Source organism: Diabrotica undecimpunctata, chromosome 2 (genome assembly GCF_040954645.1).
Source record: "Diabrotica undecimpunctata isolate CICGRU chromosome 2, icDiaUnde3, whole genome shotgun sequence".
NCBI lineage: Eukaryota > Metazoa > Arthropoda > Insecta > Coleoptera > Chrysomelidae > Diabrotica > Diabrotica undecimpunctata.
The window spans coordinates 65,941,032-65,958,679 of record NC_092804.1 but is presented as its reverse complement, the minus strand read 5'-3'; the positions used below and the strand labels follow the sequence as shown (position 1 = coordinate 65,958,679).

Genomic DNA, 17,648 nt, shown 5'->3' with positions numbered 1-17,648 from the left:
GGATTCCAGGACTTTCTACTTGTCTCGTAAAATATCACTTGTTATGTAAATTACTATTACGGCTTTCCTTTTTCTTTTGAGAACTATTGAAAAATTTTCGTTTATTGTTAACTAGTGATTTTGCCCGTCGCAATCGCATGCGACGAGAGATCCAATCGAGTGCCATCTACAATCACTCATTAAATTAAAAAAAAAAAAAAAACGGCGCGTGGCACTTTTGGAATGCCGACAGAAGTGAATAATTTTTGTAGCGCCTTATTATTATGTAGGCAAATGAAATTTTACGTCTGATTATTACTGAATTATTAATATTTTTTATTACACACCACATTTAAATTCTTTAAAATTTAAAAAATCTTTTTAATCTAATTATTTTCTTTAAAAATTTTGTTTAATGATTTTAGTACTAATTTTTAAAATTTGTTAAAGATAATATAGAATTTATTCATCATTTACATTTTCATTATTATCTTGTATTTATGTTTAATAACTTCATTATTTAATTATTTTTTAATTTTATTTCATTTTATTGAAGTCGTCTTATGAAATCGATCTACGTACAAATACCAGCGTACATACCTTCTTGCATGTAATCCAAGTAAATACAAACTTACATAAAGCTTTAAATTATTTTGTGAAATAAATCTTACCTTAAAATCACAGCAACCAAGTTTTGCATAATTTTTCAGAAATACTTAAAAATGGCTATTAGGTAACATGCATTTCCAAAGTATAATTAAAATATTAGAATAATTCCTATTACTTACACTTTTCCAAAGATATCTCGGGATAGGACGAAGATATCGACATGCAAAACGTCTTCGAGTACGGAGAACATGTCACCAGTTCGGACATGTAAGCAAAATGTAACTAGCCAACCACACGCTTCGATATGTGCGTCTCACTCTTCCGGCTTTCTGATTGGTCCCTGACGTCATCCTATTTCCTGATTGGTGCATTACGGGCTACGCCCACTTTTGACCCTACCAAGGTTACAGGAATGGGATAAAAGACAGTGCACTTTTTTCAGAAGGCCTATTCGAGTCGAGACCTACTAACTACTGTTTTTTCTTCATTTCCAGCGTTATCATTATCGTTTCAAGAATATCTCCTTTTATTGTTATTTATTTCTGACAGTATTTCTACAGGTATTCGTCTAACATAACTACCGTTGTCGTAGATATGCCAAAAGACGGTTTCCGAATATAATATTCCGATATTCAAACTCTTGTAAATTGTATTGTGGTTGCAACAACCTGCTGGTATCACGTTGTCAACCCTTGGCACCTCGACCTGGGCCCTGATTCTATTTCATTTCGATGTCGAAATTTAAAAGCGACTACGCCATGACAGTCGCAATCGCTAGCGATTCTCATTCATTTCGATTGTAGTTAAAACTGGGGATATTTACTGTATCATTTTGACACTGCTGAAAATTTGGGTTGGCCCTGTTGTTTATTGGCTGCACTACGCTTGTTGAATGTTTGTTTTGTTTACGTTACGTGAACGTCTTTTTTTTCTTCTTTGAGTTGTTAAATCATAAATATTGGCCATTCTCAATTATATTTTGAATTGAAAGAAAAGATGGCAAGAAAAAAAAGGCGATGTGGAGATCCTTAAGTTATAACCACTAAGATTTGACTTAGTGGTTATATTCTAATATATTTTTAAATTTACTGCAGCTTAGTAATACTAACCCTAAACATTTTGGGTATCCTAGAGGCATAAACACCTTCCAAATATGGTTCTAATACCCTTATTAAATAATTTGCAGCTTGTTTATTAAGCCGGAATTGCTGCCTAAATTGAGCATCACTTAGTGAAAAAGAATTTTGAGTATCCCGTAACATTCTTCTTATCCTCCGTTATGAACGTCGGATATCTAACCTCTCTAATTCCTCCAAAACTAGCAAATGTCCGTAAAACACAGCCATATTGATACTTTTTGCCTCAGTTTTCCTTGCAAGGATCAAAACACCGCCTACTTAAACTGAACCTAAGTTCACTTCTCCCAGTCCAGTCAGTCATGTCAGATTAATTTCGACTCGAAATGAAATTTCAACCACTTTCTTGTGGTTGAAATTAATTTCGATAAGTCGAAAACTAGTGACGTCGTTTGGTTAGTTCAGCTGAAATCCACAAGGTTCGCAAAGTCGCATTTCGACGTCGCCATATTAATTTCGACATGTTTTGAGTCGAAATCTCAATTAGAATCAGGACCCTGGAGATATTCTCAGAGAGAGAATCTGAGTGACGAACTGACCCATGTCATCACCATTTGGTGTCATCAGCATTTCTGATAAAAAAGGCCTGAATCTATAAAAACTAATTAAATAGTAATACAAAGGTTTAATTTTTGTAGTAATACTAGTAATTCACTCATTCAATACTTCATTACTCATTAACGACATTATTAGAAGAAAATAAACTTTAAGAGAACAACTGCCTAATAAAATAAAAACACCCTCAGGATTGATTAAAAAGACAGCCACAAAATTAGAGATAAAATATTATATCGACAAAGGGACTTTAGAGAAATAGCAGTAATATGCTGGAATTATACTACTCTAGATACATTAGTTTGATGGACTCATTGTACACGATATAATATATTCAATTGTTGAACATCAGGTGAATGAATTTCAGTTTTAATTTGGAAATCTCTTTGTAACTAAGAAAGCTTTATTTAATAAACGTGTTAATTCAAATAGCTATATGTAAATAATGATTTCTTTGTAAGCTGTCTAGGTTGCGAAAAAGCCTTCTATGTAGCAACAAACGAATCGAAATTCTCAGTAGACCCAGGTGTTAAAGATACTCATCTGGAGATCATATCCTTTTATTTTGTGTTATCTGTTTTAAAGTAAATATATGATCGTGTAAACTCCTACTTACTTACTTACTTACTTACTTAATCAGTAGACCCATTTGTACCTTTCGGTGTTCGGTGTAAACTCCTACCACTTCTAAATCCACTTTGTGCTTCGTCTAATGTGTGTTCTGTCATTGTTCTTAATCGTTTATTATTTTTTCAGTTTCATACATGTACATAGCAACTTCAATCATCATGTAGTTATTACATTCTGTCCTATCTCATTTTTTGTATATGGGTACTATTAGTGACACTTTCCAATCTTCTGCCTGGTATATCTTAATTTTTCCATATTTTATTCATTATTTTTAGTAATATTTGTTCTTTAGTTTTACCCATGATTTTTTATAATTTCTGTTGTTATTCTATCTACTCCAGGAGCTTTTCCATACTTCAACGTTTTTAGTGCTTCTTCTAGTTCTTCCTGGATTATTGAATTTTATGTGTTATCTTCCAATATATTATTTTGTTCTTCATTAATATCGTCTTGGTTTATATCCGTTAGCAGTTCTTCGAAGTGTTGTTTCCATATTTTAATACTGTATATTTAATGTTTTTTGTGTTCTTATCGTCTTCACTGTTCTCTTGAATAGCTTTTGGTTACTTTTGCAATATTCTTCCATTTTCTCTTCGAATTTTTCCCAATTCTCTCTCTTTACTGGTATTACCAATATTTTTACATTTTTTCTTTCATTTTTATATGCATTGTACTTCTCATTTGTTTTGTCTTTTAGATATTGTTTCCATGCATTTTTCTTCACTTTTACTTGCTTTTTTATTTCTTCGGACCACCATCCTGTCTGTTGTTGACTCTTTTTTATATCATTATTGTCATAGGTTGTTTATATCATTATTGCCATCGGTTTCTTTTATTGTTCCAAGTGTTTCGTTTACAAAAAATGTATTAGTTATTGTCATATTGTTTAAAATGCAAAATTGTAGTAATCTCCGTCCATTGTTATTTCTGGTCATTTTTCCATAATGGTCCTATGTCTAGTGTATTATATTTCATCTTTTATTCCTACCCTACTGTTGAAATCTCCTGCAATGTATATTTCTTCTTTTCTAGTTTCTTGTTGCCAACGTTAGCTGTTGCTTTGTGCGTTATCATCTTCGTTTGGTCCATATACTACTATAATGGCTTTATTACGGCTACACTCATTATCGTTCATTTCTATTAGTAATATTCTCTCTGACCATGCTTTCCAGAAGTATATCTGTTTTTCCAGTCTTTTATGTATTATACAACCTACACCTACTGATGCTCTTTTACCATCTGATACTCCGCTATATATTAAGGTATGATTATTTTCCATTTTTACTACTCCTTGTTTTCTTGGTTTTTGATATTGCTAGTATACTTTTTTCTTTAGTCACAAACTCCTCTACTAGTTCTATTTCTTTACCATTTATGATCTTTATGTACCAAGCTCCAATTTTCCAAATGGTACACTCATTTTTTTCTTGCTTGATAAGTCTATATCTTTTATGCTTTTCGTTCTCTGATTTAATTTATTCGTGTCCATTATCATTGCTAGGATTTTGTCAGTTTTGCCCTTATCATATTCCTTATTTTTTGCCACTAATTGTCTCCAATTTCCGATTTGTGTTCTTTCTCCGCTACTCCCCGTTTTTCTGCATCCCAATATTTTTAAAAATACCTTTCTTTTCCCATCTTCATTCCTCTCTGTCCACTATAATATTTTTAAAAACTACTTTTACCGTTTTACCATTTTCCATGAGTTCTTTACATTTTTCGGATATGTCTTTTCTTATTTCCCTTTCTTTGGTTGTTAGATCATCATTTATGAATACCTTTTTACCCTTTAGCTTTTTCAGGTGACTCTTTTTGTTTGCATAATTCTATTTTTTTCACGTGTTCTTTTATTTGTAACAAACAAGTTTTGTGTCCTAGTTTTATTGCTCTTTCTGTATTTACTTCTTCCTTTAGGTGTATTTTTATGAAATTTGTCATATCTTCTTTTATTTTTTCTTCATTTGTATCAATCTTTAATCCAGTTACTAAAATATTGTTTCTTTTCGATTCCTGTTCGATCCCTTCTAATCTATTTTCCACCTCATTTAGACGCTGCTTTGTATTTTCTAATTTCTCTTTTATTTTTGTTCTGAATTTTGGGGATCATATTGTTTCCTTACTCTTCGTAAAAGGAGATATAGAATCCGTTTCTTTGCTTTTTTCATAATTTGAAGTATTCCCCTCTGTTTCCACCTTTTACGAGCGGTAGAACTGCGGAAGGAGTTATTTCCACCTCAACGGTTCAGAGAAATCACTTCTATCAATCCTGTATTTTCAATAGTTTCATTTTGTGGCTTTCTGTACACATTGGCAATTTCACAATCGTTTTTCACGCAGTTTCGTTTGCTGGAAGGTGACATCAGATATCGACCTTTATAGACGTTTATAACCTATATGTTAGTCGTTGTTCTAATGGAATTCACCAATTTCACAATTTACTCTGTCTCACCACCATTCAACTTATCTGTTACCTCTGCCGAATTATTTCCCGTTATAAGACTCCGTTTTTGGAGGTGTTTATAGACGGAAAACAAAAAGTTGTTTTTTCACCAACGCAAGGTTGCACTATTTACATCAGGGAAATAAGCAAAAAAAGACCTTGTTCGGGACTGTGACAAATCAAGGTACTTATCTGTTTTTTTAGTTATTATAGGCCTATACAGGGTGAGTCATAACTATTGAGACATAGACTAAGGACAGGTTATTTGGACCAAAATATGGCTATTGGGCCAAATATGCCTTAAACTTTTTTTGATTGAAATGTCTCGTCAAAATCATTTTACTAATGAAGAAATGCGTGATATGATTTTCGTATACGCATAAGAAAATTTTTGCGGTCGCTCGGCAGCCAGAAGGTATGGAATGTTATACGCAAACAGAAGGCAACCAAATCACAAAACTTTTGCAAGATTATATCGTAGTTTAGGTGAAACTGGGTCATTTCACACTAAAAATCGGGGTGGTCGACCGAAACAAATCACACCTAATCAAGAAGATGAACTTTTGGTTCGAGTAGATGAAAATCCTGAAACAAGTTCACGACATCTATCAGCAGCAACAGGAGTAAGTCAGTCGTCTATTGTTAGAATTCTAAAAAAAGAGAACCTCCATCCTTATCACTTCACTTCTGTTCAAAATTTACTTCCAACAGATCTTCCACGACGGTTACAGTTTTGCCAACGTATTCTGAATAAACATCGTAATGACAGACACTTTATTAAGAATATTATGTTCATCGACGAAGCAACTTTTACCAGACGAGGGGTTTTTAATTGGCGAAATAGTTATTATTGGGAAGAAGAAAACCCGCATGCTATTAAAGCTAGACATTTTCAGCATGAGTTTAAATTGAATATTTGGTGTGGCATTATAGGCGACCAACCACTAGGGCCTTATGTTCTCCCTCCGAATTTAAATGGAGATTCTTATTTATTCTTTTTGGAAAATACTCTTAGTGATATTTTAGATGGTCTGTCACTGGATGTAAGAAGAAAAATGTGGTTTATGCAGGATGGAGCGCCACCTCATTTTTCATTAGCTGTTAGAAATCATCTTAATGACGTATTTCCTCAACGATGGATTGGCAGAGGCAGTGATTTTCAATGGCCACCAAGAAGTCCTGAGTACAACCCGCTAGATTTTTATTTTTGGGGACATATGAAGTCCTTAGTTTATGCCAATGAAATTAATACACTAGACGAACTTTGGAGATACATTCAAAATGCAGCTAATCTTATAAGGGGACAGAATAATATTTTTTTAACGTCCGAAAATCCTTTATAAAAAGAATTATAAAAGGCATAGAAATCGGAGGAGACCATGTAGAACATTTGGTTTGAGTTTTTGTGAGTTCTTTTAAGTTAAAGTGTGTTTAGTTTTGATTTATCGTCAAAACGGAAACCTTACGTTAGTTGCAACTTTGTTTATTAGTTTGGTATTTGATAGTGGAATTGTAAATAAAATACTATTTCTTGTTTAAGATTATGCCTCTGTGCCAATTTTCATAGCAATTTATAAATATACAGGGAAACTATTAGCAAAAAACGAAAAACAAAAATTAACTTTAACACCCTGTATGTTTTTTCTCAGCAACATTTTAGTAAGGCATATTTGGCCCAATAGCCATATTTTGGTCCAAATAACCTGTCCTTAGTCTATGTCCCAATAGTTATGACCCACCCTGTATAAAGAAAATCTATATGTTTTCTGCAGAGATTTCGGCGTCTTTTTTTAATTATTAACAATTTAGTGTAGAAAAATGCCATATTTTCGATTTTTTGCTTACCATTAAAAAGCTTAATATTTAAGGTAAAATTACAACTTTATCTTTTAAATCATAAAGAAAACTTTAGAATGGCGGTTGTTAAAAGTTGTAAAAATAATGTGTTGCTTCGAAAACTGCAAAATAATGCAATTAAAAATTTCTTTGTTTCAGTGTAAATGGTCGCGCAAAGGATTCATGCGGACGAGATGGTCGCTTAACAATACTGTGGTGGATATGGTGAATATCCATTTATTTCACGACGCCTCGAATTTTATAGCGATGGAATCTTATCCATCTGTTTATTGTAAAAACAGACGTAGGGCATTAGAGCATACGCTAGAAAGGTTTCATAATGACCAGTATGACAATGCTCCATACTTTTTATTCGGCGATTTTAATTTTAGGACTGATACAGACGGCGTTGTTAAAGTAAGTTTATTTTTATTTTTTTTTATTTAATAAATACCAGTAAGATGCTTATGGTCATTACAATCTGATCAATCAATATTATCAATGAGTAATTTTTTTAACCTAAATTATTACTAAAAACTTAAGCGTAAGGAGAAACCCACTAAATAGTATCCCTCAGATTCTATTAATTTATGATACAAATGTTAACGTGTACCATCACTTCCACTATAGTCTGTTTTTCTCTTAACTAATTTGAAGTGCTTCTTTCTTTTTGAATCTTCTAACCAAATTCGGGTTGTCAAGGATCTCGCTGGCCTCAACATTGAAGAAATAGTTGTTCATGACTCTTGGCACATGCATCAATAGTCTTGTTAACAGAATCCATTTGTAGTCCCTATGTAGGTCATTATTACTGTAGTAACAAGAAGCGTTGACAATGTTTCTTAGTTTCTTAATGTTGCGTTAGCAATTTTATTTTGAAATCGCTGGTTGTTGCCTAAATTACTCTTGCTGACACAGAGCTGGATGCCTTTTGTCCATATAGGTTTTAGTATCTCTTTATACAAAAGCATTCTCTTTTAGATTGACGGAGAGGTTGTCTTCCCTATAGCCCATACATTTTTTTATACTTGATACTGAGCTCTTCTCTTAATATTGTTCTGAAGCTATTTTCTTGTGGCATTTTAAATTAATTACTATTTAATTATTATTTAAATGGGAATAAGCCACAATTAAAGGTTAAAATACGTTTATTGACGTTTCAATTTCCACTTCGGAAATCGTTCTCAAAATACAAACATTAGTAAATTAAACAAATTTTGTTTTTTGTTACTTAGTGAAAAATTACTATTTAAATGGGAATAAGCCACAATTAAAGGTTAAAATACGTTTATTGACGTTTTAATTTCCACTTCGGAAATCGTTCTCAAAATATAAACATTAGTAAATTAAACAAAATTTGTTTAATTTACTAATGTTTGTATTTTGAGAACGATTTCCGAAGTGGAAATTGAAACGTCAATAAACGTATTTTAACCTTTAATTGTGGCTTATTCCCATTTAAATAGTAATTAATCGAAATTACTTATAGTACGGAAATCGATCAGATGCTTTCCTGGGATTGAGTGACTACTTGAATTTCACCTTCTTCCAGCAAGACGTTTTCCCTGACAAGTGTGTTATCACCATGGACGATTTATACGTCCATGGTTATCACCTTCATTGGACTGGAATGATTTTTTTCTATTTATTCAACAAAATTAGCCTTCTGTAGATTACTTTTTGACCAACTTCCACCTGAATTTCAAATGAAAGATTTGAGATTTTTTGTAAACACAAAAATAATTTTCACACCAATAAGATTTGGATCCCTTTTATATGCCTATATCGCTTGGAAGTTGGATTGAAATTAAACACGCAAACTAGAAGCTTTCACAACATGGATATTTCGTCAACTGCTAAACATATGCACAGTTAACAATAAAGAACGGAATACATGAATAAATTAATAGTATAGTATTATTGGAAACTGACGGGAGTGACATAAACCTACAAGAGTGGTCTGAAACATCTTGGCGAGATAGTGGAAATAAAAATTTATACTTTCAGAAAAGTTTTACTTTTCAATATAATCTCCGATAATATCAATAAATTTTATTTGAGAATAAAACACTAAAAACTTTTCTTGTCAACACTTTCACAAAATTTATTATAATTTATTATCACTACAGCTGTTTCGGCAGAGTGCCTTGCTCAAGTGAGCTATTTTTGTTATGCGTCTACACTATAGCATTTACATGAAAAAGTTGAGGAGGGAGAGCTGTTTGTCTCAAGTTGGTAATTCCGAATTATATCAGTATTTTTTAATTTGTTAATTTCCTTATATTCTAATAAAGATAGCTTGTGCCCTTTATTTTGAATGTTATGGATTTGAAATTGGTCATTAAAAGAATGATTATGATCTAGAAGGTGACATGTGTACTTAAAATCTGTTTTTCTATTATTGAAAGCCCTTTTATGTTCTTCTGTAAGTTTGTTAAAGGTTCTACCAGTATGACCGATGTAAGTTTTTTGTAAATTTCGTGTAGTTTTATATGTCAATCTTCCAAATCCACTTTCTACATAATTTTATGTATGTTTGCAGTTTTTGGGCATTGTTTTATGTCGATGGTCTTGTACACACTTTCAGTCAAAAGTTGAAAATTAATATCGGTGAGTGTTCACTAATTTTATCACTGCCCGATAATTGATTTGTTCCATTTTAAACACGACTGCTTACAATAAACTACTGTCTAGATTTAATTTAACAGACACGTATACCAGCATAAGGAAAAAAAATTACGTGAATAATGCTGCGATCTCTGGGCGAAACCGAAAACTTACCAAACCACTTATAAAATCGGTGGAAAACCGGTATTCTTTTTAATCGTATCACTAATCTCTGTTGCTGGAATGTACTAAAAAATGAAGAATTAACTAAGGTTCTTGGTAGAAGTAATCAATATATCTGGTTGAAGTCTATTGGGTGAATTCACGCAGATTTCGCATTAAGTAAATAAGCAAAGATTTAACTGATCATCTGTAAAAATTATTGTATATAGGTTGTATCTTTTAGTGGGTAACGACCGTAGAAGGTTAGATCTAAGCTGGGCCAAGTTTTTTACGCAACCATTTAATCAATATTTTCGTTTTTATATTGTCATGATAATCATTGTTTTTTATATAGAATATATTAAGTCAGCACTTTCTATAAAACCGGTCTTCCTGCGTGCGGAATTATATGTCGCTTCCCTTTGCCACCAGCATGCTATTATTGTATAAACTGTATTTGTTGTTTATGTCAATATATAATATATCAATTTGTATGTTTATTATCAGATAGCCAAGCGAGCCAGGCGGACGAATTGCACCCACTTCACTATGAATGATCTAGTGAACTGATAGTTTAAATCCTGATCAGAAAAGAAAAAGTCTAACGTAGTAGTCTAAAATCTAAATGTATGGCCATAGGTGGACGTTGCGGCTCGGTGTGACACATTCCATTGATCTTGGCGGGACATGGCAAGAAGCTCTAATAATAGTGTTAATTTGGTTTTTGATTTTGCAATGCGGTTGTTTAATATTCCATATTATTGTTTTCAGAAACTGACTGATGGACTAAAAACTACGAGAGTCCAAAACAACAAAAATAATGAATTTACAAAATTGCAGTTTACTACCGAAGATAGCAAGTTGATATTGACTGTTGGGAAAAAGGAATTTAACCATTCGGATCACCAAACTGTGTTCCAAAACCCTACTTCAGAATGGGTAAGTAGAAAAATCAAGTATGAATTTGCTATAAACATTTATATAAAATAGACAATATATATATATATATATATATATATATATATATATATATATATATATATATATATATATATATATATAGTAAACTCTTAAATATTGGGGAAATCTGCAAGAAAGACTCTAATGAGTATCAATTGTTTCGCCGAACGTTTTCGCCAAAGAGAATTAATTTGGCTTCTTCAGAGCTGAAAGAGAAGACATTATAATTAGCTACCATATACAGTATACTCCCTCTATAGCAAACACGGTTATTACGTGGTTTCGCTTATAACGATGTGATGATTATATACATTAAATGTCCCGTGAAATTTCTATTGGATAACCCTCTATAGCGAGGCAAATTTGGTTATAACGAGGGAAAATAAGATCCAAAAACGTGTTTTTTTACGTTTTTGGCCCAGCCGTGGCTATAAATAAATACCTTTTTAAACGGCCCCTCAATAAACTGAACTGCCGCCCACAATAAACTTCTTTACAATGAATAAATACAACTGTTTCACATCTTTAGAAAATATGATAGATATAATGATACTGGACAATTCCGGATAATACCGAAGTTCTTAAAATTGCAGAAGCAATAGTTTATGTTATCCTTGAAAATACACTTTATACATTATGTAGTTGGAAAAAAATGTAAGTAGATTTTTGTTTTAACCTATATCATTGGCAATAAACATTTTGCGCCTATGCCCTTAAACAAAATTATCAGTCATAAATCCTTATTAGACATGTAATAAGTATTAACAATCTCGTATTTTGGCAATATATTTTCTACAACGCAGTAGAAATTTACAATGTATAAACTTTGGAAATCATGATTTGAGATTTACAATGTATATGGGTACATTGTAAATTATGATTTTGGAGAACTCCTAGTAGCATTTAACGTCTTATTTTAACACTGGTATGTCGCAGTGACTAATACACTTTCCCACCCCGCAAGCTTCTAAGGACTTATTGGTATTCAACATTTATCACGTTTACCGTTTGAATACGGGATTTATTAATAATAACCGTTCAATGTGATTATTTCTGGTATATTTATTACTTTTACCTACCTATTCGGGTTGTAATAATAGTAACCGGTAATTATTAATAATTCCCATTTATTCATATTTACCGTAACATAACGGTAAACAAAAAAAAACAAAAAACACTACAGAAAATAATGTTCATATTCGTAGATATGAAGATTTAAATTTTTTTTGAACATTTGGCATCTATATATATACAGTAGACTCCCTCTATAACGAGAACTGAAATGACAGACTAATTGCCTCGTTATAAGCCGATCTCGTTATATCAGACAATCATAATACTGTGCATACATATGAATCTGTAGTTTTCTAAACCATTAACTTCCTATAGTGAAGCCATTCGGAGCAATATAAGATGCTAATAAATATTGTTTGAATGGCGTTTTTGAAAAAAAGTTATTTACTTTTATTGTCAATGAAATATATTAAAACATAAAAGAGTTGTTTACTTTTATTATTAATGATATATGTTAAAACAAAAAATCTGTACTTATATTTTTTTCCAACTACATAATGTATAAATTGTATTTTCAAGGATAACATAAACTATTGCTTCTGCAATTTTAAGAACTCTGTTATTTTTAACTGCTTTAAATGGTGCAGTATCATTCTATGATATATTTTCTAAAGATGTGAAACAGTTGTATTTATTCATTGTAAAGAAGTTTATTGGGGGCTGCAGTTAAGTTTATTGAGGGGCTGTTTGAAAAGGTATTTATTTATAGCCACGACCGGACTAAAAACGTAAAAAACATTTTTTTAATCTTAATTTCTCTCGTTATAACCAAATTTGCCTCGCTATAGACGGTTTTAGTTCAATAGAAATTTCACGGGACATCTAATGTATCTCTTTTTAAGCGAAACCTCGTAATAACCGTGTTCGTTATAGAGGGAGTATACTGTATGTATATATATATATATATATATATATATATATATATATATATATATATATATATATATCGAGAAAAGGAGTACGACCGTCAATCCAAAATAAACTAAGGTACACTCGAAGAGTGGTGGGTTTTTCGGTGAAAGTGGAGAAATAAAAGACAAAGACGGTGGCTACTTCATCTATTTATTGAAGACGTTTCGCTTTCTGCTCAGAAAGCATCATCAGTTCATCTAAAAAGAACAATATGAAACCAAACATCCATAGAGAAGTTACAACAAAAGTGTGTTACCTTACAAAGACATGTAGCAGTCAATGATGTTAAAAATATGAAAAAACTTACGAAACTGGTCATTCAGATTTAACGTTGTATAAAATAATTAATTGAAACTAGGTATAGTTTGCAATTTAACAAAATTAGCACAGCAAAAGAACATGTGATAAAAATACATGTATTAAAAAGTTATTATAAAAACTTAAGTAAAAAACATTAAGGTTTATTTTAAAGTGTAAAGAACCAAAAAGATCATACGAATGCACTTCCAACAAATTAATTTAATAAATTAGATTTAAATTTAACTTTAGGTAACATTATTAGGTAAGTTATTTAGAATAATAGTAATAAGATAAAATGAAGTTACCAGTCTTTAGCTTACTGAGACTCGCCGATAAATGAATTTACAAGTTTAACACCCACGAAAACACGTGAAAATAGGTGGCCTTGAGGTCAGAGTGACATAAACAGCAAGGCAACCTACCAACTTCTATATATAAGGCGGGGTATATTCAAAATTTGTGATAAATTTGGTTGACAGCTTGTCGTTAAAAAACCAAACAATGAAAGGAAAAGGTGGTTAAAATCACCACTCACCCCAACAGTGATTGATCTGTCAACAAAGAACAAAGCATGCGAAGTCAATCCAAAATATCATATATTATAATATTATGACGTCACTAGTTAGCCAGCTAACAGGTGAAGATTAATACAAATTTCCACAGTCCAAAGGCTCAAACATTTAGGACCGTAATGAGAAAGATTCTATGAATCAGTTTCAGTTTAATTTTATCAAACAAGTTTATCAAAAAGAACAATTACTTAATTATGTAAAAGTGATATTGACAAATATTAATAAAATATAAGTTGATAAAACTAAATTAAGGAAGGAATAATTTATTTTATTTTATTTTTATTTATAAATAAAAATAAAATAAAATAAATTCTTCAATAAATAGATGAAGTAGCCACCGTCTTTGTCTTTTATTTCTCCACTTTGACCGAAAAACCCACCACTCTTCGAGTGTACCTTAGTTTATATATATATATATATATATATATATATATATATATATATATATATATATATATATATATATATATATATATATATATATATATATATATATAGATATTATTTATATATATATATTATTTATATATATATATATATATATATATATATATATATATATATATATATATATATATATATATAATATATAAGTTTTTTAAAACCTTTAACTGGACTAATCGTGCGAATCGAATCAAGTTTTATTTAAATAAATTATGCTTGTTTTTAAATCAAGGTAGGTACTCTTTTGTTTGAGCAAATACTCTCGTCGAAATTCGTTAATCAACATTCTTCAGATTGTTAAACAAGACCGGATTTATATAAATTTTATGAGGAAAAGCAAAACTATATGTGTCTGCAATCAATATTTAAGATAACCGGTAGTGAAATACTGCTTCTAGACTGTGTCTCGGATTTCAATGTGAAGTTCGACCACGATTTTATCCCTTATGCCTTTTTGTGTACTGAAAATGTCATTATGAGATAAGCACAAAAAGGAAATTTCAGAGTTGAATCAAGGTGCGTTTTTCGGAAAATCTAATTTTCCGCAACTTTTCCGGGGTAAATTTTTTTGATTTCCCGACCTGCCAGTATGCCTTTTTTGTAGGTTCCTTTTTTACAAGAGAAAATTTTTTCCAAAAGAAAATTCTATTTTCACTAGTTTTCCAGGAAACCACATAGTTTTCACATATTTCACTTTCTTTGATTTCATCTTTCAGTACTGTCGTCAAAGGCATAAGGAATACAATCGTGGACCAACTTCGTCGGAAATCCGACGGTCTATTTTCGATGTCGCTCAAAACTATCTTGTATGCAAACTTCGTTCATTCCTTATATATGAGTTTTTAATTAATTTTAATATCTGGATTCGTTTTAAATTTATGAATAGTTGAATAAAGTATTGATTTTCTTTCCGTGTTAAAGCTTGTTGAAAAAATGTGAGAAGAGAAAATAACAACAATAAGAACAACAGATAAATTAGGAATCTGTATGATAGCTCCTTTTAATTAATTAATCAGATAAATGTCCTTTAGAAAGGAATTAGCGCGATAGGGTAGGGGTTTTATTGTTTCATATGGTCAATAGACCCCCAAATATGAAAAAACCGCAGAGTGCTACCATTTAAAGAGGCGCGTTTTTGAGAAAGGGGTGAATTTGTCCCTATACACTAGGGTGAGTTGCGTGAATTCTATGCACTTTTAGTACGTGTACATCTACAGAAAAGTTGTTCAAAATTAAATTTCCTACAGAAATGTCACCTTTTAAAGTTAAAAATAATTTTTTTTGATAAAAATATATTCAAAAACGAAGCAAAAAAAAAAGCAGGAACACACGCGAATTTTCGTTTATGCCCTATAACTTTTTATCACAAGGGTATAGGTATAGACATTGCTTTACAGAAAAAACTTTTATCCTTTCTCTTCAAAATGACATATAGTAGAAGTCTTGAGGGTTTTCAGTATCTGAGATACGATTTTTCAAAGTTTGCCACTCACACCATTTTTGGACCATTTTCTCCGTTTTTTGGAAAAAATTGTTCTATAATTCTTTTCTGCACAGTTTAAGGTAGCCACATTAAATTGAAAGAAAAAATAATTACCTTTAAAATGGTCCACTACAGAAGACCATAGGACTAATTTTGTGCAAGACACGGTTCTTCAATTTTTTCTACTTTTAACGATTTTTGCTATTTACGACAAAATGCAAATTTGCGTACGAAAACTGTATTCTTCATCTTCGGAAATCGCCAGTCACTTAAAACGTTGTTTCTGAGAGAACGGTTCATTCTACAGAAAAAGCGCTAATAAAAATTTTTGTTAAACATTATCTCAGCTACATTTCTTGTAGCTGAATAAAAAACATTTTTTTTTCTACTGCGTACAGATTCTTGGTAAATCGATTATTTCCGTTTCCCCTCCCCCCTCCGAGGGGCGGTTTTAAGGGGAAGCCCGGGTGTGGGAGTTCCCTCTTAGCAATTTTTCTAAAAATGTTTCCTTTTCGAGTTAGTTGCAATTTTTGTTGAAAAAAATGTCTTAATTAGTGATTTTTGGGATTTTTTTAAACTTCTAAATGAATTACAATTCTACAAAAAGCTTTATAATCTCTAAACCTTAACATCTACGTGAGAATATTTTTATAAGGATAAATGGTTTCTATCTTTCTAAAAACATAGTTTTAAATTTAAACAAATATTTCTAAAGCTCGCGCGCCTGTATCGCCGTAACGTACACACTTAAGGTCGTGGCATATTATCGTGCACGTTGCGTTTCCAGCACATATCGTTTCCGAAAAATATAATTTAAATGGTTTTAAATATGAACAACGCACACTGTCCGGAACATTGCGTTTCAGACACTTGTTCAGTATATTCGAACACAATATTTTACTGATGCCGACAGCTGCGTAACGAGTCGTAACCGGTTTGTAAGGATAATGTTAATTAGATACCCGTCGTTTTCCCCTTGTTGTTTATTTAGGTGTTTGTTTGATTTTGATACAGAGTATTTAAAAAAAAATAATTTTTGAGGCTGTTTTTAATAGGAATTTAATAATAATTAATAGGTTTAACAATTATTTTAGAATGAATAGGATTCAGTTAAAAAACAAAATACTACATTTAACGAAGCCATACATATCAAACCAAAAAGTATTTTTAAAAAGAAGAGGTATCACTTCCGTACAAAAGTCCTACTTGTTTATCACTTCCGTGATTAATTGTCACAAAGCAATAAAAACACATGCATAAATGACAAAATAGCCTCTTTAAATACTCTATATCAAAATCAAACAAGTTCCTAAATAAACAACAAGGGGAGAACGACGGACATCTAATGCACATTATCCTTACCAACCGGTTACGACCTATGTCCCGGACAGTGTGCGTTATTCATATTTAAAACCATTTAAATTATATTTTTCGGAAACTAAACGCTATGTGCTGGAAACGCAACGTGCACGATAATATGCCTAACGTGCACCTTTATTATAGCATACAGCGATAGCTTGCTCGAAATGCATATTTGAAATATTAGTTCCATGTTTTGAGCAAGATAGAATTCATTTATCCTTCTCAAAATATTCTTACTTGTACCTCAAGGTTTAAAGAATAAAAAGCGTTTTTAAAATTGCAATTTATTGAGTAGTTTTTTAGAAAAAAAAACCCAAAAATCACTAATTAAGGCATTTTTTAACAACAAATTGCAAATAACTCGAAAAGGAAGCATTTTTCGAAAAATTAACAAGATAGAAAAAGTTTTTAATTTGATGATATGCGCTAAAAAATTTTACTCTAAGCGATTCTGAAAATAGTTTTTTTTTTGGTTATTTTGTTAATAAAAATTTCCGGCCCACTTGGAAAAATTAAAAAAAAATACATTAGAACTTGAAAAAAATATAAAATAAAATAAAAAAGTTTTGGTGCGATAGAAATGCAAA

At 31.3% G+C, this 17,648-nt stretch overlaps 1 protein-coding gene across 4 annotated transcripts in view; it reads left to right on the top strand.

Annotated features, from left to right (window-relative positions):
* The window catches only part of 5PtaseI (inositol polyphosphate-5-phosphatase A), a 130,959-nt gene that overhangs the window by 54,262 nt on the left and 59,049 nt on the right, over positions 1-17,648 (top strand). For all 4 annotated transcript variants that reach the window (XM_072523046.1, XM_072523047.1, XM_072523048.1 and 1 more), the window contains exons 4-5: positions 7,345-7,602; positions 10,726-10,893. In XM_072523046.1, the coding sequence (XP_072379147.1) occupies positions 7,345-7,602; positions 10,726-10,893 (426 nt within the window). The remainder of the gene's footprint in view (positions 1-7,344; positions 7,603-10,725; positions 10,894-17,648) is intronic.